The sequence below is a fragment of the Gobius niger genome (genome assembly GCF_951799975.1).
Source record: "Gobius niger genome assembly, chromosome: 21".
In the NCBI taxonomy this organism is placed as follows: Eukaryota; Metazoa; Chordata; class Actinopteri; order Gobiiformes; family Gobiidae; genus Gobius; species Gobius niger.
Genome location: NC_136872.1, coordinates 1,190,696 through 1,218,471, shown reverse-complemented (window position 1 = coordinate 1,218,471; position 27,776 = coordinate 1,190,696). Strand labels below are relative to the sequence as shown.

General features: G+C 46.3%; 1 protein-coding gene across 1 annotated transcript in view; it reads right to left on the bottom strand.

Annotated features, from left to right (window-relative positions):
• ppp2r5b (protein phosphatase 2, regulatory subunit B', beta) overlaps window positions 1-26,146 on the bottom strand; it is a 58,205-nt gene extending 32,059 nt beyond the window's left edge. Inside the window, exon 1 of the mRNA XM_079579616.1 lies at window positions 25,176-26,146. Within this exon, the coding sequence (XP_079435742.1) occupies window positions 25,176-25,362 (187 nt within the window). The 5' untranslated portion in view covers window positions 25,363-26,146. The remainder of the gene's footprint in view (window positions 1-25,175) is intronic.
• Between the last annotated feature and the right edge of the window lie 1,630 nt (window positions 26,147-27,776).

Sequence of the window (27,776 nt, the reverse complement as noted above, 5' to 3'; positions counted from 1 at the left end):
CACACTGACTCAGAGGTGATGAGTGTGAGGAGAGAGGAAGAGCAGACACATTCACACTGACTCAGAGGTGATGAGTGTGAGGAGAGAGGAAGAGCGGACACATTCACACTGACTCAGAGGTGATGAGTGTGAGGAGAGAGGAAGAGCGGACACATTCACACTGACTCAGAGGTGATGAGTGTGAGGAGAGAGGAAGAGCAGATACATTCACACTGACTCAGAGGTGATGAGTGTGAGGAGAGAGAGGAAGAGCAGACACATTCACACTGACTCAGAGGTGATGAGTGTGAGAAGAGAGGAAGAGCAGACACATTCACACTGACTCAGAGGTGATGAGTGTGAGGAGAGAGGAAGAGCAGACACATTCACACTGACTCAGAGGTGATGAGTGTGGAGAGAGAGGAAGAGCAGACACATTCACACTGACTCAGAGGTGATGAGTGTGAGGAGAGAGAGGAAGAGCAGACACATTCACACTTGGCCTCAGCTGTGACAGAGGAGTGGGCTCAGACGCATGACTCACAGCACAAATATAACTACATCTATATTCCTGTTCACATTCCTGTCCTGGAGGTGGAGGAGATACACATGTTCAGGAAGAATCCACAGTTTGGAGCAGAGCCTGATAATAATCCAGTTTCAACCATTTGTGAAAGATCTAATCAGCTACAAAGTCGCTTCTCTTCCCAGTGTGGGCCATCCCAGATTCTGCAGGTGAAAAAACACTAATAAAGCAGATCCTAAAAATACAACAACTCAATAACTATCTAACTAATCAAACCAAGATAGTGAACTTGTAACTACTTAGCGGTGTGTAAAGCAAAACCTCACAACTTAGGCTGTAGTTTTTCCCTCTTTTGCAACGCCCCCTTCAGGACCACAGCTGTATGTGCTGTCAGGTCCAGGCACATATGCACATAAACAAGGCTTCCAAAAACAAACTGGTACACTTAGTATCCGTGCATTTGAAGAATTTTAGTTACACTAAAAATACACTTTATAAGTGAAATATTAGATACAAAAATCAAATCATCAATCAAATCAAAATATTTTTCCCTGATCAAAATTCATAGACGAAAACGCATATTGGAAAATTCAGACTGTTTGAAAATAAATATGGCTGAGACATGTAGAGGCAAAGTGGCCCCAGGATCACACAGGGTTAAAGAGGGGAATTTATGCAGGTATGTGGTAACAATTTCAAACAAATGTTGATCTTTATGTTGTACTTATACTTCCTGGTTTAGAATCAGAATAGAGCTGTCATGTGCCAGGTTAGAGCAAAAAAACAGTACTTACAAAATATTATAGAAAATGCTGCATTGATCTAAAGCGGCCAGAGTAGTAACGATATATGTTTTGATACACCTCTGATTTACAACAATATAGCATTTTCTAACCACGTATAAGATAATGATCTATAACTAAAATCATTTTGCTCAAGAAGAAGTAAAATGTAACCCATAGTTACTCAAGTAAAACAGTAATACTGAAGTGAGGAGTCCGCAAGAGTGAGAGAGAGATCATGAGGAGAGTGTGGAAGGTGATTAAAGGGGCTAGATGCAAGTGAGACATTTTATACATTAACATCAGCCTGCCCAGGGACTACAGGTGGAAACCTGCTATAACCTGGTACAATGCATCTTTCCCTTTGGTCAATGTTAAATTTTACACTGTCCCTGTCTAAGTAAAAAACATACCATACCATACTCACTACTGCCACCTCAGGTCATATGTGTAACTGCACCTTCTATATTAAGCTTGTGCTTAATGGCAATTCGGACCCGAACTAACAGCTTTTTGAGTGACAGTGCAGGATTTTAGAGGCAGTTGTGGTGAACAGGTCTGGGCTCATTCTACACCATAGGACATTCAAACTCCGTATAGTCCCTTTAAGGAAAGTTTGCAGCAGCACATATACAACAAACTAAACTAACAGAAGCAAATGGTTTTGTGCGGTTGAAAAAGGGTATGAGGCCTATAAAACATATTGTGTAGACCTAAGAGAAACTCCAGAGTTCAGTCCCTGTGCTTTATCTACTGGAGGCGGCATGAGCTCTGAGGACCTGAGGTATCAGCACTTTCTACCACATTTTTAACTGGATTAAAAATAAAAGTATTCTGAATCATTTGAATTGATTTATCACGTGTCGCGAAAAGCCAACAGTGAGCACTTTAGCGACTAGTGCCCCATGCTGTTGTAGAACATTACTACGCCTCACACATGGATATGTCTAAAAGTTACAAACCCTGGGCAAATATAAGTCTATAATTGGATAAGAAATACTTTTGATTTTCTACCTTCAATATTTCAATGATCTGAAAAGTGCTTGTGAGGTGGCCAGTATATAATATGTATATGACATGTATATGACATGTATATGACATGTATATAACATGTATATAACATGTATATAACATGTATATGACATGTATATAACATGTATATGACATGTATATAACATGTATATGACATGTATATGACATGTATATGACATGTATATAACATGTATATGACATGTATATGACATGTATATAACATGTATATAACATGTATATAACATGTATATGACATGTATATGACATGTATATAACATGTATATGACATGTATATGACATGTATATAACATGTATATGACATGTATATAACATGTATATAACATGTATATGACATGTATATAACATGTATATGACATGTATATAACATGTATATAACATGTATATGACATGTATATGACATGTATATAACATGTATATAACATGTATATGACATGTATATGACATGTATATAACATGTATATGACATGTATATAACATGTATATAACATGTATATGACATGTATATGACATGTATATAACATGTATATAACATGTATATAACATGTATATAACATGTATATAACATGTATATGACATGTATATAACATGTATATGACATGTATATAACATGTATATGACATGTATATAACATGTATATGACATGTATATAACATGTATATGACATGTATATAACATGTATATGACATGTATATAACATGTATATGACATGTATATAACATGTATATAACATGTATATAACAGGTCAGTCCTGGCAGTGTTACCTAAGTCTGTGCTGTCAGCCATTTATAGCTCAGAGGAGAGAGAGGAGAGAGAAGGCTCTGGGGAGAGCACCACAGTGACGTTCATAGACTACACACACACCATCAACAGCCAACGCACTAATGGCACAAGAACAACTGAAAGTGATGACGCGACGGAGATACACACTGACACACTACAGCAACAACACACCCCTGCAACACAACTACAACACTGCAACACAACTACGGCCAGGCATTGACGACAACTTCACGACACAATGCGTGTAGAATGATCATGGAGACAAGTTAAAGTCAGGGCTCGAAGTAAAGACACATGTTTCATATGTATTTTCATCATTAACAACATTACATGTAACAAACATGTATTTAAACATGTGGGTCAAATGTCCCCAGTGTGGCTTTAAACCGAGTAGAGCCAATGTGAGTGAATATCAAGATTGTGTCAAAGAAACATGCGGATGAACATGGTCTGTTTGTAATTTGAAATTAAAATGGTCACTCATAAAATAACTGCATTTATATCGTGCATAGTTTGTCAGTAAATTGCAGACTTTTCCAAAATGGCTTTTTCATATCGAGGATATACTACGTGTTCTTTTTCATTCTAAAGAGCACTTTCATCATTCTCAAAGTTTACACTCATTTGGCGTGTGCTGCAAAACCTCTTTATTTCCTAATTAGCCTGAAGAGGAGCCAAGTCACACGGTAAATTAGCGTGGAGAGCTAATCTGCCGCTAAAATAACTTGACCGAGCTAACATTACACTATCAACACTGTGCTGCAAAGCCACGTCAGAAATAACCTCATCAGGCCAGGGACGCTTTATGCTTCAAATAGTTTTTCACACAAATTGGCAGCAATTTTGCTCCTCTCCAAACTTTTCAGACTGCGACCTCAAAAACACTCAGGACGACCCGCTAGCATTTAGAACAATGTCAGAGACAAAACTTTCCAAATCTGGTTGATCAAATGTTGTTTTGGTCAGACACATAAATCGCCCACTGTTTTCAAGCAAAATACAATCCAGTTCAGTGTTTTCAAAAATATTGTCTTGAAACCCTTTGGCGACGCCCACTTCAGTGTCCCGCGGTCCCTGAGGGTCCTGACCCCCACTTTGGGAACCCCTGAACAAAACACGTTAACAATAAATCAGAGATATGATTATTACATGAATAAAAATGACCAATCACTAAAAAGCTGCTCCTATAGTGATGCTGTGTTCCTCATGAGGAGGAGGAACACAGTTGCCTTTGATCATCAGGGTTTATACAGCAGCAAGTCAGGTTGGTCAGATGATTATGGAGTATACAAACAACTGAAAACTTCTGAGAAATAATTGTACACAATTTCAGCCTTAAGCTAAATGTTTTTTACAGTATACGGAAAATATCCTCATTTTCTGATGAACCTATGCAACAGAATTAGTCAAGCAATGTCATTATTTTAAAACAAATTTAGATTTAATGTCAGTGCGAATACTTTTTAATGACATTTAAGGCCTTAAATTAGGCACACTGGATTTAAGGACTTTTAATGCTTTTTAATACCCTGCGGAATCCCTGCATAGTATGTCTTTTTTTGATCAATATGGAAAAAAAGATTTTGAGCTATTTTTTTTAGCTATCCTCCCACTCCTGACACAAAAGCTGTCGTTCCACATAGCGCAACCCGGCCACGCACGCCACGCTCTCCGTGCACGTACAGTATCAACTCTACCACACACACACTCCTGTTTCCACCACACACACACCTGCATTTGTTGTGGGCTGTGCCCCCACGGAGGAGCACACTGTACAGATCATCATCAAAAGTTTTTAGAGCCGCGATGAGAACAAATGTGCACAAATACTGCCCTCTGGTGGAGTTATGGAATCATTCTGAGGAGCCAAGCTGTATTAAAACAGAAAAGAAACTACCAAATACAAATATGAAGGTAAGCTACATGCTAACACCAGCTAAAGCTGCACAAACAGTGGCTAAATGCAAACATCAGCAAAATCCCCTTTTAGCACAGCCGTGATGTAGTGAAACATTAAATCTGTATGACCTGCATGTTAATAGTGAGGGCTGTCCACTCAACCAGAGGCCAGAGTCTGTCCACGTCACGTCAGACCCGGGTCAGCACTTTGGCCACAGCCAGAGGTCGGTCCCAAAACCTATACCTGGTCAGACCAGTTTGGCCCTGGCCTTTGTTATGGAAAAGCTCGACAAAGCGGGTGAAAGAGTCATCGAGCAACTACGTGTCCTATCCATCACTGTAGGCCTGTCTATCCATCACTGTAGGCCTGTCTATCCATCACTGTAGGCCTGTCTATCCATCACTGTAGGCCTGTCTATCCATCACTGTAAGCCTGTCTATCCATCACTGTAGGCCTGTCTATCCATCACTGTAGGCCTGTCTATCCATCACTGTAGGCCTGTCTATCCATCACTGTAAGCCTGTCTATCCATCACTGTAGGCCTGTCTATCCATCACTGTAAGCCTGTCTATCCATCACTGTAAGCCTGTCTATCCATCACTGTAAGCCTGTCTATCCATCACTGTAAGCCTGTCTATCCATCACTGTAAGCCTGTCTATCCATCACTGTAGGCCTGTCTATCCATCACTGTAGGCCTGTCTATCCATCACTGTAAGCCTGTCTATCCATCACTGTAGGCCTGTCTATCCATCACTGTAGGCCTGTCTATCCATCACTGTAAGCCTGTCTATCCATCACTGTAAGCCTGTCTATCCATCACTGTAAGCCTGTCTATCCATCACTGTAGGCCTGTCTATCCATCACTGTAAGTCTATCCATCACTGTAGGCCTGTCTATCCATCACTGTAGGCCTGTCTATCCATCACTGTAGGCCTGTCTATCCATCACTGTAGGCCTGTCTATCCATCACTGTAGGCCTGTCTATCCATCACTGTAGGCCTGTCTATCCATCACTGTAAGCCTGTCTATCCATCACTGTAGGCCTGTCTATCCATCACTGTAGGCCTGGTTTCCAGGAAAAGTTACAGGTAAATCTTAATAATGTTGCAATCAGAGTATGTTTGCTGAACAATGTCTGTCAGAACACTTTTGGGAATGCCAGCCCTACCCCAAATCAAATTACCTTTCCGGTTTGAGCTTATACCCGAGTATAAATCTTTGTGTGGCCATATTTTCTATTCACAAGAGGCCCAGTAATTAAAGACAAATCAAATATGTGAAGCACTTATTTAGCCCAGTTTAGTCATGTTGTCATGTTGCTGAGACTTCCACATGGACTGCAGTGAGAGTGAGAGGAGAGGCTCAGGGCTGTCACCGCCTCATCCACACATTTACATACATTTGCATAAGATGTTATACTTGTTATAGCTGTCAATGGGCTCTCTCTGAACACACTGTTTTTACGTAACCAGAGCTAAAAGAACACATACACGATCCGTCCTGGAACATGACAGAGACTTTCTCTTTTCACCATGTTCTAACACTGCTCCGTCCTCACTCACACGTCTGAGCAGTGGCGGCTGGTCTCATGAGATTTTCTTTATCATGGACCTGCAGAAACCTGCACTAACATTGTGCCCTATATTTGTACAGCCTTTTGTACAAACAAGACTCATTGTAAAAATCAAAATGTTCAAATTCAACAATTGAATTAGGCCTAATATTTTGGGGGAAAGTAGGCTATTTGCGAATTTTGTCATGTTTACAACCCTAAACATGAAGATTTTATTTTTGACTTATTTACTGAACGTTCACAGTAAAGTAACAGACAGCTGTGAAGTGAAAGCAAAATGATACATGATTCCGTTATTTTTCAAAAAATAGAAAAGTGAAAAGTGGGGCGTGCATAAGTATTCATACAGCATTTTCTGAGTGCATTAAATTGCCTTTAGAACATTCATAGTGACTCCAGAATGCTCACACCTTGGCCTAACCATTAAATAGAGGTCACCTGTGTGTAATCTACTCTCAGTATAATTTCAGCTGTTCTGTGAGGGCCTCAGAGCTGTGGTCGGAGTGTATTGGTCACTAAACAACATCATGAAGGTCAAGGAGCACCAGAGAGGTCAGGGATAAAGCTGTGGAGAAGTTTAAAGCAGCATTAAGTTATACAAAGATTTCCCAAGATTTAAACATCTCCAGGAGCAACTGTTCAATCCATCATTCAGAAATGGAAAGAGTAAAGCACCATTGCAGACTTACAAAGACACGGTCGCCCATCTAAAATATTAGATCAAACAAGGAGGACACTGGTCAGAAATACAACCAAGTGCCACAAGATAACTCTGGAGGAGCTGTTAAGTCCTGCCGCTGAGCTGGGGGAATCTGTACATGGGACAACTATAAGTCGTATCTACACAGATCTGGCCTTCATGGACGAGTGGAAGAAGAAAGCCATTATTGAAAGGAGGCCATAAGAAATCCTGTTTGAAGTTTGCTAGAAGTCATATGGAGGACACAGCTCCATGTGGAAGAAGGAGCTTTGGTCAAATGAGAGAAAAATTGAACTTTTTGGCCCAAATGCAAAACGTTATGTATGGAGCAAACCTGACACTGCTCATCGTCCTGAGTGCACCATCCCCAGTGTTAAATATACGGGGGGGGGGGGGGGGGGGGGGGGGGGGGGGGGGGGGCATCATGCTGTGGGGCTGCTTTTCCTCAGCGGGGACTGGGGAGATTGTAAGAATAGTTGGGAACATGGATGGAGCCAAATAATACAGAGACATTTTGGAGGAAAACCTGCTGGAGTCACAAGAGAACTGAGGCTGGGGCGGAGATTCACCTTCAGCAGGACAATGACCCTAAACACAAAGATAAATCTACAATGGAATGGTTCAATGAAAACATATTAATGTGTTAGAATGGCCTGACCTAAATCCTATTGAAAATCTGTGGAATAATCTGAAAACTGCTGTTCACAAACGTTCTCCTTCTAATGTGACAGAGCTGGAGTTGTTTTGAAGAGGAATGGGCTAAAATGTCAGTCTCTACATGTGCAAACCTTGTAGAGTCAGATCCCAAAAGACTTTCTGCTGTTATTGCAGTAAAAGGGGGTTCCACAAAGTATTCATTCATGCTGTATGAATACTTATGCTCGCCCCTCTTTTCGGTTTTCTGTTACTTGTGTGTGAATGTTCAGTAAAAAAACAAAAATTAAATCTTCATGTTTAGGGTTGTAAACATGACAAAATGTGCAAAAGTTCAAGGTGTATGAATACTTTCGAGAGGCACTGTAAGTGACTAAAGCAAGTCCAAAGCAAGGTTTAAACTGGAACAAAACAAATCCTGGACTAAACAAAGGAAATCTGGGACTAAACCAGAACTAAACCCGGTCCAAACTACTAGGTCCAGATTTGGGCGAACTCTGATGTCATGATGTAGATGTATGTGGCCAATGGCAGCTAAAGCAGGAGGCGCTAACGCCAGAAGACATGTTTTACTCTCCTCCTCACAAGTCTCTTATGAAGCTTTAAAAATATTGTTGTTTTGTGGATAAAACATTTGTTCAGGATTTGGCTGGCTTATATGATTTAAGGGAGGTATCTTAACTGTGTGTTTTTATGTTTCATTTACTTTTTGTTGTCAATAAAGTTGCAGAAATTGTACCTCACCTGTATTTGATAGTGATTGGATTCACAAACCCGTCGTATTCTTTTTATGGCAGAAAGTCCTTTTTACTGACCAACATCACGTCTCATATTTTTGAATATTGTCATCACTTTTGGACAGCTTTCATATAAAAATAATTAGACCTGATTGTATCCGCGCTGACAGAGAAGACAATGAACTTTGAGACAGTTTTTGTTTTATGTATATTAGCCAAAAAGTAAGACAAAAACATTTGCAGTTCCACAGCTACCATCTACCATGAATTTCTGAAGTATGAAACTGACGCTGCTTCAATTTGAAGATATTGTCTCTTTAGAATTGTGACTTTACGTGAACTGTTGAGGAAAGCTGATTCAGTGACATAATGAAACTGACTCGTTTCAAGACATGTTTTTGTCATCACTGCCTTCATGTCTTGCTCATCAGCCATTGCAACGTGTGCGTGTATTCCGGTGCATGTACACATGACTTTGACCTGTGTTTTCTGCACTGTAATTGATGTCATCTAACATTAAGTCTTCACAATAAATCAACAAATATCCAATATCCATATCCATCGCAATAAGCCACAGTATTTAGTAACATCACAGAGGTCTTCCATTGGATTGAGATGGATGTTTGTTGCTAACAGCTAAAAACAAAGACATATGGGGTCTTTAAACCTGCAGAAGTTCCGTTTCACTCACGTCTTCCCTAATTTACTTCCATGTTAGCCTCTTTTGGTCCTGATTTAGTATTTCTTCTTGCTTTGACACAATTTGATGAAACTGCTGTCCTCAAATGGCTTAGTTAAACATAAATAATTCAATCATCTCATTATCGCAGTATTGAAGACAGTTATCAAACATCATCATTTTCCTCTCCTATGGTAGAGAGCTGTGAACGCCGAGGTATTTAAAAGGAACAGTGACGCTTGGCTCCTCGTCTCCAGAACACTGGCATGCAGCTAAAAGAGATCCAACGGAATAATCAGGTCATAGATGTGATTTCCATATCGCTGCGAGTGTCTGTCAGCCGTTCCCTCTAATCCCCCATTGTCAGCCCCAAAGTGCTCTTGTTTCAGACGCCATGATGGACATTCTGAAACATGAGGTGTGACGCTGTCAGGGCCTGGGCTGAGACAGCACCTCACTTTATTGACTCTACTGCTGATGTAACAGTGGAGCTGTGCACGGACTCACACGCCCACGTCTGACGGGGTTCTCAACATGTGCACAGAGTTCAAGACTGGTCAAGCACAATCATTATGTAGCACCAAACTCCACTGTCCACAGCATGCCACTGCCCGGCGCACTCAAGCTTTGTTTGACCTTGAGGAAGGTCTCTGACATCTTCATCTCAGGGGAAAGCTATTGTGCATGTTTTAGTGGTAGGGGACACCTGTTATGGTAAATATTGAGACCATATTAAATGAAAACCTGAGAGAAGTCGTCATGAATCAAGCGTGCAGGTTTATTTAACATATGCATATGGAGACACATCAAGTACCTGGATACAAGATGCTCTGAAGAACAGTTCACAGCTCACAGTATTTATACACACAGACAGCACAATGATCATAGGATTATGGAATGCCCCAATGGTGTAACAGGTCAGATTGACCTAAGACGTTCAGAGACACTGACCAAATGTATAAGACAAACGTCGCCAAAGCAAGGACACAAACACCCCGTCTCCAATTCTAGATAAGATGTCCTGACCTTGACCAAGCAGGTGTCAATGATGTAATGGTCAAAGGAGTCTTACATTGTTGAGATACATAAGGCGCCATGGACAAGTAAACAATTGCCAATGGCCATGAGTGAGAGATAAGCTGATGTGAGAGCACGACTAAATGAGGACAGAAATCCTCCGCCCGATCGCACCAACTCATACACAAACATGCACCTGAACTCTAGTAAATGAGGTAATGCTCACTGAATATAGGTCACTGTATGTAATGGTCAAATGTCCATAAAGCATATGTGACATGATGAGAGGAATAAACAATTAATAGTTCAGATTTCCTTAACACACCTGAGCTACACAGAGATGGGAGAACCTGCAAACTCCATCCAGAAAGGCCTGGTCTCCCTCACATTTATGTTCTACGCCAGTGTTTCTCAACTGGTGGGTCAAGGAAACCTTCAGTGTGCTGCCCAGTCCTGTGTGTCCAGCAGCAGACTGGAGCGTGGACAGGAAGTGCTCAGCACTCAGCCTGCTCATGCTGTGGGCGCCGCTTTGTGCACACTTACTCTATAAACTCTATATGAGTGCGAGTACTCCTGTGAGTAATGATCCTGTGCACATGAGTACTCCTGTGCACATGAGTACTCCTGTGAGTAATGATCCTGTGTACATGAGTACTCATGTACACAGGAGTACTCATGTGCACAGGATCATTACTCACAGGAGTACTCCTGTGCACGAGTACTCCTGTGTACATGAGTACTCATGTACACAGGAGTACTCATGTGCACAGGATCATTACTCACAGGAGTACTCATGTGAGTACTCCTGTGCACATGAATACTCCTGTGCACGAGTACTCCTGTGTACATGAGTACTCCTGTGTACATGAGTACTCCTGTGAGTACTCCTGTGTACATGAGTACTCATGTGTACATGAGTAACTGCTGCCATTTCATCTACAACTCTTCCCAGCCTCATCTACGCCGCAGCAGCAGAACCACCAGCCTCCTCCTCTTTATCACCACAGGCGGGCCCCAGGCCCAGGTTTAAGAAATCAAGCTGTAAAAATAAGACTGTCTGTTGTTCAAACTGCACCCGTCCACAATGTCCCATCAGTGATTAGTCAGAGTTCACACAAACTCAAGGCCATCTGACACTCCCACTCACGCTTTCTATTCTCTTCATTCTGAGCCAGAGGTAAAAGAGGGAGATACGACAGACCCTGAGAGGAGGTTGTTTCCAGCCTGAACTGCTTTTCCTCTGTTGGCGAGATAATGGTGATTTGTGTGCAGTGCTAATTGACCTTTCGCAAAAGCCCTTGGCAAATGTTAGCTATAACGATAGGTCAAGAAGTGGAAGATAACACATGACGGGTGTTAGCGGCTCTGGGGCTGCACCAGGATGATCTCCTCCAGATCCAAGCAAAATGTACAGTGGAGGAATATATTTAAAATATGTAATGAAGGGGACGTTACAATTATCGAGACTAACACTGGCCTCATGAAGTGGGAATAATCCCTGGAAATACCTTATATGAAACTGGCACAGGGCAATTAGAATAAGTACATGTTGATGATTCATGAACTTAGACATATCTTTGAACACACACAAATCTTCCATTGTCTCATCCAAACTCCAAAACTGTAAACCGGACAATCTGACAAAGTCCCTGGATGATTCTTGAGATTGACCAAAGTGGTGAGGACTAGTGTCCAGTCTGGGGTCTGGCCCTGCTCCTGCTGCAGGTATCATGAAAGTCATGATTCTCCAGCCGCCATGTCTCATATCAGTGCAGTGGCATTAGGTGGCTGAGATATCAACTCAACACTTCCTTTTTCCTTCCTACTTTTAGTCAAGGCAATATTTTTAGTGACAAAAATTGGACACTCAATAAAAAGTATTTAATGAGACTTTAAAAATGACTAAAATCTGGGGATCTTTTTGGTCGACTCATCAAAATGAAATAAAACTAAAAACATGCGAACGTCAGTGACAGTTTGAAAGAGCCTCATATCGTTTTAATCCACTGCCAAACTTTGCCCATGTTGAAAATATGATCAACTACATTCATTTGAGATATAGTGGACTAAATGTAAGTGTCCGAGTGTGAGCTTACTCCTCCAACTGTAGGGAATGAAATGAGCGTGGTGAACCTGATCTGTGCTGCAGTGCATTGTGGTCGATGGAGTCTGTGATGCACCAGACTGCTAATGCGTCGCTTCCTGTTTGTGCTCATGTAATTCCACATCTCCGGTGTTAGATGGAGCAATGTCTTCATGTCTCTGATCTGCAGATTTTGGGAAGAGGTTCAATGTAGCGGGATAACGGAGCTTTATAAATACTCTATCAGTCTCATGAGGGAAATGAAACGAATCAGGAGTCTTGTATTTACACTACAGATGAGGCATCAGCTACAGTTTCACCAGGACATAACTAGGCCTGTCACCATAATCACTATGTCCACTTATTGTTCCATAACTGACACAGATAAACAATTTTCACTTGATGTGTACTGGCACTATATTTATGCATATACTGTATATGTATATATATGTATATATGTATATATATATATATATATATTTCTCAGTCCAGAAAAAGTGCAGAAATGCGCAGAACCCTCAAGCTCCCAGAGGACCCGAGCTTGGAGGGAAAAAAAAAGAGAGGTGAGGAAGAGTTTTTTTTATTATATATATATATATATATCTTTTCCCCTTGTTCGCTAGTACCGTGAAAGAAAATTCTTCTATCTATCTGCTCCTGACCCACGGTGACGACTGGAGGCAAAAGGAAAGCGCAGCCCTTCGTACTCCATTGTAAATTAGCTGAGGACTTTTGACAAAAGATCGAGCTAAATATACTAAAATCAATGTGGTCAACACACACGCCGCTGTAGGTGACACAAGCAAACGAAGGAAGGAAGGAAGGAAGGAAGGAAGGAAGGAAGGAAGGAAGGAAGGAAGGAAGGAAGGAAGGAAGGAAGGAAGGAAGGAGAGTCACAAAGAAAGCAACAGCTCACAGCGATTAGGGTGAGACTGATGACCGTCCTGTGATTGAATTTGCTCACCTCAGATTGCTTGAGGTAAGAAAAAAATGATCTGCTCCACAAACACAAAAAAGTTAGGACTACACGGTGTCTGCTCCCCATGCGGAACAAGTGGGCTGATTCTTTTCTGTAGTATTTGCTGTGGATGAAATGCAGCATCAGTTTAGTGCGGCGTCTCGTGATCCTCGGCACAAAGGGGATTCTAAATGAGGCTCTTCAGTTGGTTATTTGGTCTGTCACTGACTGTATTGCAAGTACGTCTTAAAAAAGGAGGATCAATGAGGTTTTGCGTGGCTTGTGTTGTGTTGTTCTTTAGAGTACTGCACATGTGCGGGATCACCCACAGTAAACAATTACTTTCAACGTGCATTAAAATGGTCTGCAGTAAAATCAACATATCTCAACATATCAAAATGGACATGTTGCTACGGTGACGAACCTCGATATAATTCAGGTGGACCATTTCAGAAAGGCCCCTAAAGGATCCTAAAACCAGGGTTCAACGCCAAAACCTCAATAACACATTCATATTGATCTTCTACAACAGGGGAAGTACAGTATGTTTGGTGGAGGGACGATTTTCTTCATCATCAAAAGACCAAGACCGAAGTAAAGCATCACTTTCTCCAAATGCCATCACATGATATATGATGGAGGGCCGGTTAAGGGCCCTGACCCCTGTTCTGTCACCTACATGGAGTTTAAATAGCACAAAAATAAGGATAAAGTTCGTTGTTCTCAAACTGTTCAGCAGCAGAGATACAGCTTTTGCTCATTTCATGTGTATTGGTATTTGTTCAGGAAGTATTGAGACAAGGTTAAAAGTATTTTATCCGTGTGATGTTTTAGCATTTCGTAGTCCAGATCGAAGATAATAACAGTGTTTTTGAGGATAATCCTGTTATTACCCTGTACTATAGTGGTCCCTAAAAGGTCATTAATATGTGTTGAATTCAAAGATTACCTGTGAGAAATATGTTTTGTAAGCTTGTCTATGGAAAAAGGTGATATGGCAAACGCACTTTAATGTACATTTTTACATTTTGTTCATGAACAGGTAAAAGTATACTGGACGTAAACGGCAGCACTTGTGTGTTCTTTTACTATATTTTACAGACACACAGATTGCACCAATCACTGCAACGGCACTCAGAGGCGGGGCCGTAGCACTTACATACTGTATGTTTTAGCGCACACCGCGGGACGGAGGCAGTGGCACAGCGCGGGGATGGGCCGATACAAATCTGATACAGGAAATGCATCACGAGAGCGGAGAGATCCTTTTTACTGGCCTTATTTGAGCGGACTTGATTAGCGCGGCCACACAGCGACCCCGTCAAGGCTGAAGCTCATTGGTCCAGGTGGACCGGCACACGTGGCCCCAGGGTACCCACAATTATACATCTTTAAACAAGTCCAAGTAATTTAACTCTAAAGCCTGGCAGCTCTGCAAGATCAGATCACCACTTCGTGACATCAGCAGGTGGATCAGAGTGTTCTTAGCTCTTGAGGACATAGGCTGAATACATTTTATTCAAACATCCATCAATAAACTAAAAACACAAGGTCACTTCTGCCTGAGGGGACGACATCAGAACGTGGTTCAAAGCTCAGATCTGTAGTGCCTACACAGAGGGGTATCTCCTGCTCTGAGAGGAGCCCTGGGACTGAAGCTATGGAAACAACTTCACAACAGACTAATCACACTCAACACTTCCAGCCACATGATCACACACTGAGGTACACACCACTGTGAGCAAAATAATCACTATCAAAGACTGCAGTGATACAGAGTCTTGTGCAGAGAACCACTGTGTCTCCGTGGCTTTAAAGTGACACATTAAATGCAATTTTGGCTGAAACATAGTTTCTCACACAATTAGATGTAAGATTTTGCTCAAGGTTTAACCCGGATTTCTTTAGTTTGACCATTTTTGTGATGATGTTTGTGACCCGATCCCACCTCCCCTCCTCAACACATGCGTACCCACTCTCATCCCACTCATCACCAGCATCATCAACACTTCCCTTACCTCTGGATCTGTCTCATCCCCGCTCAAACTTGCCTCCATCACACCCCTCTTGAAAAAACCCGGCCTCAACCCTGACAACCTGGACAACTTCAGACCAATCTCCAATCTCCTGCGCCGTCATCACCCAACTCCACCAACATCTCCACTCCTCTCAGCTCTTCGAAACATTTCCATCCGGATTCCGTTCACAGCACAGAAACAGCACTTCTCAAAGTCACTAATGATCTCCTCCTCACTGCAGACTCTGGTTCCATATCCATCCTCCTCCTCCTCGACCTCTCCGCTGCATTCGAGACCACACTGTCCTCCTCCACCGTCTGAAAGTGGCATTTCCGGCACAGCACTCCTCTGGTTCACCTCATACCTCTCCAACCGTCATCACTTCGTCTCTGTCAACAACTGTAACTCCCACACTTCCCCCGTCACCCACGGTGTCCCCCAAGGCTCCGTGCTCGGCCCCCTCCTCTTCACCATCTACATGCTTCCCCTCGGTCAGATCATCCGCCACCATGGACTCCACTTTCACTGCTACGCCGACGATACCCAGCTCTACATCTCCACCAAATTTATCACCCCGGTTATCCTCTCCACCATCACTGACTGCATCTCCCAGATCAAAACCTGGATGGACAATAACTTTCTAAAAAGCAATAAAAGAGAACTCCTCATCACCGGCCCCAAATCTCTCTTCCCCTGTCCAGAACTTTACCCTCCCCCTCTGTACGCAACCCCGGCATCATACTGGACTCCACCCTCTCATACCAAACACACATTAACACTATAACATCCTTCTTACACCTCCGCAACATCGCCCGCCATCCACGCATTCATCACTTCCAGACTCGACTCCTGCAACAGCCTCCTCTACAGACTTCCCACCACTCACCTCCAAAAACTGCAATACATCCAGAACTCTGCTGCCCCGCCTCCTCACCCACACCCGGTCCAGAGAACACATCCCCCCCCCCCCCGTCCTCCAACAGCTCCACCGGCTCCCCGTTCAATATCGTATTCAGTACAAGCTCCTCCTCCTCACCTACACATCCCTCCATAACCTGGCCCCGCCCTCCCTCACCGAGCTCCTGCAACAACACCAACCCACCCGCCTCACTCCCATCACCCGCACTAACCGCCTCACTCCCATCACCCGCACTAACCGCCTCACTCCCATCACCCGCACTAACCGCCTCACTCCCATCACCCGCACTAACCGCCTCACTCCCATCACCCGCACTAACCGCCTCACTCCCATCACCCTCACTAACCTCCTCACTCCCATCACCCGCACTAACCTCCTCACTCCCATCACCCGCACTAACCGCCTCACTCCCATCACCCGCACTAACCTCCTCACTCCCTTAACCCGCACTAACCGCCTCACTCCCATCACCCGCACTAACCGCCTCACTCCCATCACCCGCACTAACCGCCTCACTCCCATCACCCACACTAACCGCCTCACTCCCATCACCCGCACTAACCTCCTCACTCCCTTAACCCGCACTAACCGCCTCACTCCCATCACCCGCACTAACCGCCTCACTCCCATCACCCGCACTAACCGCCTCACTCCCATCACCCGCACTAACCGCCTCACTCCCATCACCCGCACTAACCGCCTCACTCCCATCACCCGCACTAACCGCCTCACTCCCATCACCCGCACTAACCGCCTCACTCCCATCACCCGCACTAACCGCCTCACTCCCATCACCCGCACTAACCGCCTCACTCCCATCACCCTCACTAACCTCCTCACTCCCATCACCCGCACTAACCTCCTCACTCCCATCACCCGCACTAACCTCCTCACTCCCATCACCCGCACTAACCGCCTCACTCCCATCACCCGCACTAACCTCCTCACTCCCTTAACCCGCACTAACCGCCTCACTCCCATCACCCGCACTAACCTCCTCACTCCCATCACCCGCACTAACCTCCTCACTCCCATCACCCGCACTAACCTCCTCACTCCCATCACCCGCACTAACCGCCTCACTCCCTTAACCCGCACTAACCGCCTCACTCCCATCACCCGCACTAACCGCCTCACTCCCATCACCCGCACTAACCTCCTCACTCCCATCACCCGCACTAACCGCCTCACTCCCATCACCCGCACTAACCTCCTCACTCCCTTAACCCGCACTAACCGCCTCACTCCCATCACCCGCACTAACCGCCTCACTCCCATCACCCGCACTAACCGCCTCACTCCCATCACCCGCACTAACCGCCTCACTCCCATCACCCGCACTAACCGCCTCACTCCCATCACCCGCACTAACCTCCTCACTCCCATCACTCGCACTAACCGCCTCACTCCCATCACCCGCACTAACCGCCTCACTCCCATCACCCGCACTAACCTCCTCACTCCCATCACCCGCACTAACCGCCTCACTCCCATCACCCGCACTAACCTCCTCACTCCCTTAACCCGCACTAACCGCCTCACTCCCATCACCCGCACTAACCGCCTCACTCCCATCACCCGCACTAACCGCCTCACTCCCATCACCCGCACTAACCGCCTCACTCCCATCACCCGCACTAACCGCCTCACTCCCATCACCCGCACTAACCTCCTCACTCCCATCACTCGCACTAACCGCCTCACTCCCATCACCCGCACTAACCTCCTCACTCCCTTAACCCGCACTAACCGCCTCACTCCCATCACCCGCACTAACCGCCTCACTCCCATCACCCGCACTAACCGCCTCACTCCCATCACCCGCACTAACCGCCTCACTCCCATCACCCGCACTAACCGCCTCACTCCCATCACCCGCACTAACCTCCTCACTCCCATCACCCGCACTAACCTCCTCACTCCCATCACCCGCACTAACCGCCTCACTCCCATCACCCGCACTAACCGCCTCACTCCCATCACCCGCACTAACCGCCTCACTCCCATCACCCGCACTAACCGCCTCACTCCCATCACCCACACTAACCGCCTCACTCCCATCACCCACACTAACCTCCTCACTCCCATCACCCGCACTAACCTCCTCACTCCCTTAACCCGCACTAACCTCCTCACTCCCATCACCCACACTAACCGCCTCACTCCCATCACCCACACTAACCTCCTCACTCACATCACACGCACTAACCGCCTCACTCCCATCACCCGCATTAACCGCCTCACTCCCATCACCCGCACTAACCTCCTCACTCCCATCACCCGCACTAACCTCCTCACTCCCATCACCCGCACTAACCTCCTCACTCCCATCACCCACACTAACCGCCTCACTCCCATCACCCGCACTAACCGCCTCACTCCCATCACCCGCACTAACCGCCTCACTCCCATCACCCGCACTAACCTCCTCACTCCCATCACCCGCACTAACCGCCTCACTCCCATCACCCGCACTAACCTCCTCACTCCCTTAACCCGCACTAACCGCCTCACTCCCATCACCCGCACTAACCGCCTCACTCCCATCACCCGCACTAACCGCCTCACTCCCATCACCCGCACTAACCGCCTCACTCCCATCACCCGCACTAACCTCCTCACTCCCATCACTCGCACTAACCGCCTCACTCCCATCACCCGCACTAACCTCCTCACTCCCTTAACCCGCACTAACCGCCTCACTCCCATCACCCGCACTAACCGCCTCACTCCCATCACCCGCACTAACCGCCTCACTCCCATCACCCGCACTAACCGCCTCACTCCCATCACCCACACTAACCTCCTCACTCCCTTAACCCGCACTAACCGCCTCACTCCCATCACCCGCACTAACCGCCTCACTCCCATCACCCGCACTAACCTCCTCACTCCCATCACCCGCACTAACCGCCTCACTCCCATCACCCGCACTAACCGCCTCACTCCCATCACCCGCACTAACCTCCTCACTCACATCACCCGCACTAACCTCCTCACTCCCATCACCCACACTAACCTCCTCACTCCCATCACCCGCACTAACCTCCTCACTCCCATCACCCGCACTAACCGCCTCACTCCCATCACCCGCACCAACCACCTCACTCCCATCACCCGCACTAACCGCCTCACTCCCATCACCCACACTAACCGCCTCACTCCCATCACCCGCACTAACCGCCTCACTCCCATCACCCACACTAACCGCCTCACTCCCATCACCCGCACTAACCGCTTCACTCCCATCACCCACACTAACCTCCTCACTCACATCACACGCACTAACCGCCGGACCTTGGGGGACCGAGCCTTCGCCATCGCCGCCCCCACTCTCTGGAACTCACTCCCACGGCCCATTAGAAACTCTGACTCACTACCAACCTTCAAATCAGTATCAAAACCCACCTGTTCATAAACCCCTTTTTTATGTTGTTTTATCCCCCATGTAAAGCGTCAGAGTGTCCGAAAAAGCGCTATACAAGTTTGATGTGTTATTTATTATTCCTATGATCACAAGGGGAGCACAGCTCCTAAAAGAGAACAGAAACGGTTTCAGTGTTCAAGTGTCTGGACTGACCTGCCTTAAAACAGATTTAAAAACATTCTTTGGGGAGCCTGAGCACTGATATTATCGTTTTATAATTTGAAATCATATCTATATAATGATAAGGCAGAGGCTCATAAACACAAAGGCTTTTGACAGGAGTTTGCCTGGAGCTCCCCCCACAGGCAGCAGAAGGAATGACATGGTTAAACAGCTGTGGTGACCACGCTCTGAGTGCAGAACTGCTCAGAACTGACCCAGTGTATAGTAGGATTTAAAAAGGTGGAGAACAGTTTCATGTCTTTCCCACAATGCATTATAACCAGGAAGTATCGATCGGAGCGCTTCGATAGTAGAAAGAAAGAAACCAGGATAAGACGACCAAAGTCAATAGGATTAACTGTATGAAGTGAAACACTCCTCTCAGTGGGGCCTGTGCCATGATGACTGATGAAACATGTTTTCAAATCCTTTTTGATCGTCTTATGATCAGGGCTGGAATCAACAGCACTCGCTTTTTCCCTCATTGAAATGATTTTGGCCAGTAGTCTTCATTAGACCTGGACAGTACAGGGGGAAGAGTAAAGAAACACATTCAGCCAGAGCTGGGACTCGAACCCAGGACGCTGAACAATCTTTTTCATTGCTATTTTGACCCTTATTTCAAGAAGCTTTTATTTGGGTAATGCCAAACTGGAGAAAATGTGCTGGTTCAGGTGGGGGCAGGCATCTCTAACCAGTCCAAGGTGATAATCTTGACTGGGGCTCCTCCTGCTGGCAGCTATAGGAATAATAAAATAACTTCCAGGTTGGATAGGTTGTGGCATTTTGAGCACAGAGTGGCTCAGAGTCAATAATGTTGGATTATGGGCTTGAACAATGTGGAGAACAGTTTGGGGGTTTGAACAATGTCACAATTGTAATCAGGGAGTACAGAACGAGGCGCTGACACTGGAGAAGAAGAAACTGCTACATTTGACATCTTTGTCCGAGGATTATTCAAAACTGCATGAATGTTGTGAAATATTACTCCAGGTCTGTCTTTGACATGGGAACAATGTTAAAACATGGTTCAGGGCGCCAAATTGCGGCCATTTTAGTCACATATGCATATCCTGGCACGACCAAAATAAATTCTTCGAGAGCATATCATAAACTAGGATCTGTCCTCTGCGGAGGCTCAACGCCGCTGTCATTCGTCCCAGTGACACGCACTGAACCGGCCTGGCCTGGGAACCAGACTCACCGCAGCGTCAATTCCATTTCCCACAGCGGTACATACGCAAGCAAACAGGAAGTGGAATAAACCAATCAGTGAAGGGCGGGCGTCTGCTGTTGATGCGGTGTTATTAGCGGTTTTGCATTAATGTTCGTGCAGGATAATGAATCATGAAACTCACCTACTGTTGATGTGTTTTTGGTCATTTACCGCCGATTGGAGACTCTTTCTAGTCTCACCAGGCCTGGGCCCAGTCCGTGTTCTCTGTGCTCCTGTATGTGCATGTGCGCCGCTCTCATTCATCAGCCCGTTGTCATGGAATTTACGCAAATATAGTCTTGTTATGAATAAACAGGGAATATATAGCCGATCATTGATAAAAATGATTGGGTCTGGGGGCTTTCTCTCAAATGACGCTCAAGTCGATGTCAAGAGAAACTTCAACCCAACCCTCTCGCCCCCTCGTGCAGCGCTGAAAGTGAATCATCGCCGCTCTCGTGAAATACAAAACACAAAGTCACAAACACAATGTCAAACACGTCTTCAACGGTCCAAGCAAAGGAGTTTCCTGATTGTAGTGCAATCTATGGAGCTGTGTCCAGCAGCGCAGAGTGAGGAGAGTGAAGGTGCAGAGTGAGGAGAGTGAAGGTGCAGAGTGAGGAGAGTGACGGTGCAGAGTGAGGAGAGTGAAGGTGCAGAGTAAGGAGAGTGAAGGTGCAGAGTGAGGAGAGTGACGGTGCAGAGTGAAGAGAGTGACGGTGCAGAGTGAGGAGAGTGAAGGTGCAGAGTGAGGAGAGTGAAGGTGCAGAGTGAGGAGAGTGAAGGTGCAGAGTGAAGAGAGTGACGGTGCAGAGTGAGGAGAGTGAAGGTGCAGAGTGAGGAGAGTGAAGGTGCAGAGTGAGGAGAGTGAAGGTGCAGAGTGAAGAGAGTGACGGTGCAGAGTGAGGAGAGTGAAGGTGCAGAGTGAGGAGAGTGAAGGTGCAGAGTGAAGAGAGTGACGGTGCAGAGTGAGGAGAGTGAAGGTGCAGAGTGAAGAGAGTGACGGTGCAGAGTGAGGAGAGTGAAGGTGCAGAGTGAGGAGAGTGAAGGTGCAGAGTGAGGAGAGTGACGGTGCAGAGTGAGGAGAGTGAAGGTGCAGAGTGAGGAGAGAGAAGGTGCAGAGTGAGGAGAGTGAAGGTGTAGAGTGAGGAGAGTGAAGGTGCAGAGTGAGGAGAGAGAAGGTGCAGAGTGAGGAGAGTGACGGTGTAGAGTGAGGAGAGTGAAGGTGCAGAGTGAGGAGAGTGACGGTGTAGAGTGAGGAGAGTGAAGGTGCAGAGTGAGGAGAGTGAAGGTGCAGAGTGAGGAGAGTGAAGGTGCAGAGTGAGGAGAGTGAAGGTGCAGAGTGAAGAGAGTGAAGGTGCAGAGTGAGGAGAGTGAAGGTGCAGAGTGAGGAGAGTGAAGGTGCAGAGTGAAGAGAGTGAAGGGGCAGAGAGAGGAGAGTGAAGGTGCAGAGTGAGGAGAGTGAAGGTGTAGAGTGAGGAGAGTGAAGGTGCAGAGTGAGGAGAGTGAAGGTGCAGAGTGAGGAGAGTGAAGGTGCAGAGTGAGGAGAGTGAAGGTGCAGAGTGAGGAGAGTGACGGTGTAGAGTGAGGAGAGTGAAGGTGTAGAGTGAGGAGAGTGAAGGTGCAGAGTGAGGAGAGTGAAGGTGCAGAGTGAGGAGAGTGAAGGTGCAGAGTGAAGAGAGTGAAGGTGTAGAGTGAGGAGTCGACATGCAGTGAGTGTGGTGAAACAGGGGCGGAGCAGAGAAAGTCGGGGGTTGGGAGGCACAAAGTCTGGTGTCCCGTTTAAGTGTGTGACATGTTTTTGACTGTGCTCTTTTCAGAATTAAGAGCAGAATCTACCAAGAAAAAACATTAATGTTGAGCCTTGATGGTTTAAACCTCAAGCCAGTCAATGTTGCAGGATACATCCACTTTAAGTCCCTAGTTCAAAACAATCCGGGGGGGGGGACACTACTCTCCCTCACGCCATGAGCTTTCAGACTTCAGGGGCCAACGGGAGGATGAACTGTTTGCAGAAAAGAATCACTTCTGGGGGTTTCTGTCATGTAAGGGGTGATTCTCCCGAAACCAATACCAGGCACTGAACAAGGACACCATGATTCAACAAATACATGTTTCATTAGACAATTCATGGACAAACTTTTTAGGCACTCATCTCAACCAGCTGGCAACACTTCAGTGTAAATACTCATTACATGAGTAGAGATGGGACTTTCAAAGATATACAGCCATGTTAAAATGCCATATCAACACTAATACCACACAATAAACTTTTATACAGTATGTTATTTCCGCTGGAAAAGCTCCCTGCTGCCCCCGCACTTTTCCCACTCACATTACTCTACTGTTATAGACTCAAACATAATATAGGTTACTGTTAAAATAGAATAGGATATAGACAGAGTAAAATGCTATGGCATAGTTTAAAAATTGCCCATTTCACTCAAATGTAACACCAAATCAATACAAAAACCATGAGAAGTGCAAATGAAGATGATCTGTATAGTTTACACACTACTTACACCATTTAGCCTAATCAGGCAACTTGAAAGATTAGGCAGGAACTATCTCCATGGTTACGCACACATTTCATCATGGAGACTCATGGAGACCAGAATCCCTAAAAAACAACTGATCCTGGAGCATCGTGCTAACCACCCATCCGGCCGCTGGGTCACTGAAAGGTCAAACACCAATGAGAAGTCCCACAATGCACCATTAAAGGGTTCCAGACTCAACTGACTGTCCCTCATTATCCCCAACACACCAATCACTGTGAGAGCAAAAGACGAGAGCCAACATGTGATGGGTCACAGAGGGTATGCAGATGAAGTCACAGCAGCCAAATGACTTATAAATGTGTTGTTTTTGTGTTGATCAGGCCAGAATCAGAATCAGAATATTCCTAATGCCACTGTTGGAGAACAGGTTCACAAACTAGGATTTTTTCCCGGTTCAATCGTGCATCATGAAACATAAAACACAGAACACAGAAGGTTCTCTTTGGAGAACATGTTCTCCCTGGGGGGTCACAGGACTGTCACTAAATAGATTTGATTGCAGATCTCTGAGAGGAAATACCTTGACACTAAATATACTCAATACTATATTAAGTAAACTTAAGTAGTATAGTATACTTAGTATACTTAACCAAAACAGTACGACATGTTGTCTTTTGAAACATGAGTTCAAATATTTGTGGCATGATGTGCTACAGTGTGGGATCGAAAATAAAGTTTAGGCTCTACTAATCCAAAAAAAAGTGTTTATTTGTTCAGGACAGTGCGTGTTAATGAACATACACGGGCTCATGCATGTAAACACGCCACACTGGATTGTAGCCTTGAGCTAGTTTCATCCTGACCTATTGTACATGTTTTAGTTGTAGGGGAAACCTAAACAGATATGGCAGACTCCACACAAAGGCCCCGTCCAGGTGGGAATCGAACCCAGGACCTTCTAGCTGTGAAGCACGAGTGCTAACCGCTGTGCCACCGTGCTCAAATCAATGACACTAATGTGGTTCATCAGTAATCATCTGTATTGTTCACTTTTCTGGTTCTAGACGATACATTTCAGTAAAGGTGTCGTCCTGCTCTATGAGACAATTCACAACGAGTCATAAAAACTTTTGACTGTAGTACTTTTGGTGACGCTATATTCAAATCACAAAATAACATTTACCAGATAAAAACATGGGAACTTCCAAAGGGTGCAAAAGTTGGTCCTAATTTAGTTCCATTTGGCCTCGTTTTACTCCTGATTTAGTGCTTTGTTTTGACACAATGTAAAGTCTAAACTGTTTCAGAGTTTTGATTCAATGGGTGATATGTCCTGTGCTTTAGGCCTATTCGTAAACACCAAGAAACACCACTAAAACAGCAGGAGATCTCCTAAACTGGGGCTCAGGCTAGTGAGCAGGACAACCACCCTATCCCTAGACCCAGTCCCCCCGGCCCTCTCCTCCCTCTGGCCCCGCTGCAGCACAGCAGATGTGCGGCTGTGACTCACCTTTGAGCAGCGGCAGTGGGGTGAGCTCCACCTGGGAGCTCTGGTAGCGGAACTGGGACGAGCTGTGCGACCTCCTCTGGCGGGCCCTGCGCATGGACCTCCGCGGGAAGCCGTCCACCTTCTCCGCCGAGGGCACCGTGAAGCCCGTGGTGGGGGAGGAGGGGCTGGGGGGCAGCTTGGTCTCCATCACGGAGGGCTACGGACGGATGCTGGGGATGTGCAGGCGCTGAGCGGGGAGAAGGAGGAAGAGGAGGGGGTGGGAAGGGGGGGGGAGGCAGGAGGCAGAGGAAGATGGCTGATGCTGATGTCCAGTGTCTGTGCGCAGCGCTGGATCACAGGCCCATCCCGAGGCTCGTGGACGTGAATGCGCTAAACAGGATTGGCGTCACACGCGCTAAGTCATGGGCCTATATTTGGACCAGAGAGAAGCGGCGGAGCAGGATTAAAGATCACTGGTCGCTCCCGGAGGCTGCTGGTATCACAGAATCATCCGCCCGGGCCCACCGCCGCGGCAGCTGCATCCCTCTGCCCGCTCTCCCCGCGCCTCTGCCGCCTCTGCCGCCTCTGCCGCTCCTGCCGCCTCTGCCGCTCCTGCCTGGGCGCACCTGAGCGCTCGCTCCAAACGTCGATGCTGCGGCTCCGCTCCCTCCTCCGGCCGTTTCAGGGCGGGGAGACAGTGCTCACCGCGCCGACATGTGCAGCCCCTGAGCCCGCAGCCGATACCCCCTACCTCCCGGTGCAACGGCCCGGTGCCACAGCGCGGTGGAGTGAGTTGGGGAGGCACGCGGACGCCAGGGAAGGTGAAGCCGTATGCAGACGCTCTGACGCGGGCAGATCTCCTTCCTGCGCTCGGTAGACACCGCTATCCGGTTGTGTCCTACAGCGACAGCCAGGGTTCGTCAAAACAAAGGCAACGCGCACGGACCACACCGGAAACACGGCGCCGCGGCTTTCACAGTAAAGCGTCCTCAAACCAGATGTTTCTCTTTGACCGACGTCACATCTGCCCAGTCAATAATGACAAAGCTCACGTGTTCTGGTGAAAACGTGGCCCAACTGTGTGCCATGTACATTGTGCGTTACTTTACAATCCTGTTACTCAGACGTGAGAAGTCGTGTAGTGGCCTGAAGATTTACACAAAAAGTACCTACAAGTGAGTACTGAGTAAGTGACTCATGTGTCCCAGTGACAGCAGGTAGTGTTCTCTGCCTAAGTAAGAGCAGACTGCAGGCGGTTATATTTCATATATTTCATTTGAATATTACTCCAGTAGAAGTGTACGTGAGTACTCTGCTCTGGAGCCTCTCGGCCCACACTGCTCTGATGCTTCCACACTGCTCTGATGCTTCCACACTGCTCTGATGTTTCCACACTGCTCTGATGCTTCCACACTGCTCTGATGCTTCCACACTGTTCTGATGCTTCCACACTGCTCTGATGCTTCCACACTGCTCTGATGCTTCCACACTGCTCTGATGCTTCCACACTGCTCTGATGCTTCCACACTGCTCTGATGCTTCCACACTGCTCTGATGCTTCCACACTGCTCTGATGCTTCCACACTGCTCTGATGCTCCCACACTGCTCTGATGCTTCCACACTGCTCTGATGCTTCCACACTGCTCTGATGCTTCCACACTGCTCTGATGCTTCCACACTCACCGATGTCCAGCATGTCCTCACTGAACATGTGCCATGTCCTGAGTTTGCACAGCAGGTGACGCCTCTTCACAAACACGCGCAGACGTCTGACTGCTGTTTTATTTTGAAAGGGTGTCCCGGATGTGCGGCGCTTCGTGCTCTGCCTTGACCGTGGTCGCGGGTCTGATGCAGAGGAGTGGGCTCACTGCGGATGACGCTATAGGAGGCACTTATTTCTTTATTTCTCGGCCTTTATTTACGTCTGCTGATGGGAGCACAGCGCGTTCTCCGGGCACGCGCCCCGGACACGCGCACAGTGCACGCGCTCTCTGCGCAGACTGTGTGGGTCTGTGCAGGGGCGTGTCCAGACCGTTTGAGCGCAGGGTTATGGGGGTGGCACCCGGGATGGCCCAACATTTAGGAACCAAAACATGAACAGCACTTACATGTGATCATCTTGGATTTAGACGGTTTGACTTTTAAACCCTTTAGGTTTGGCAGAGATTATTTATCTGGTTATTATGAATGAACTCGCACCAATAAGCCTTCTGCCTTCATCCACTCACTCATTCTAAAAATAAAACGGAGCACATGAGTAACTGTCGTGTAGGGTGTATCTGTCACCACCAGAGGGCGACACAACCCCCCGCATTTGAACGTTCCTGTGTCCACTGTGGAGGTCTGTAAATGTCATCTAGATCAGTGTTTTTCAACCTTTTTTGAGCCAAGGCACATTGTTTTAATTGAAAAAATCACGAGGCACACCACCGGCAGAAAATGTTAAAAAATGTAACTCTGTAGCCTATATTCAGTCGTTCTCATCGAAGTGTCTTGAATAGGAACAGCGTATAGTCTCGCTCGCCACAATGCCCCAATGCCTCACTAATTCTCTTGTCTCAAAGAAACTAACTACTTGATTTGGAAGAGTATTATATGGTTACTCTGCCGATCACTAGACA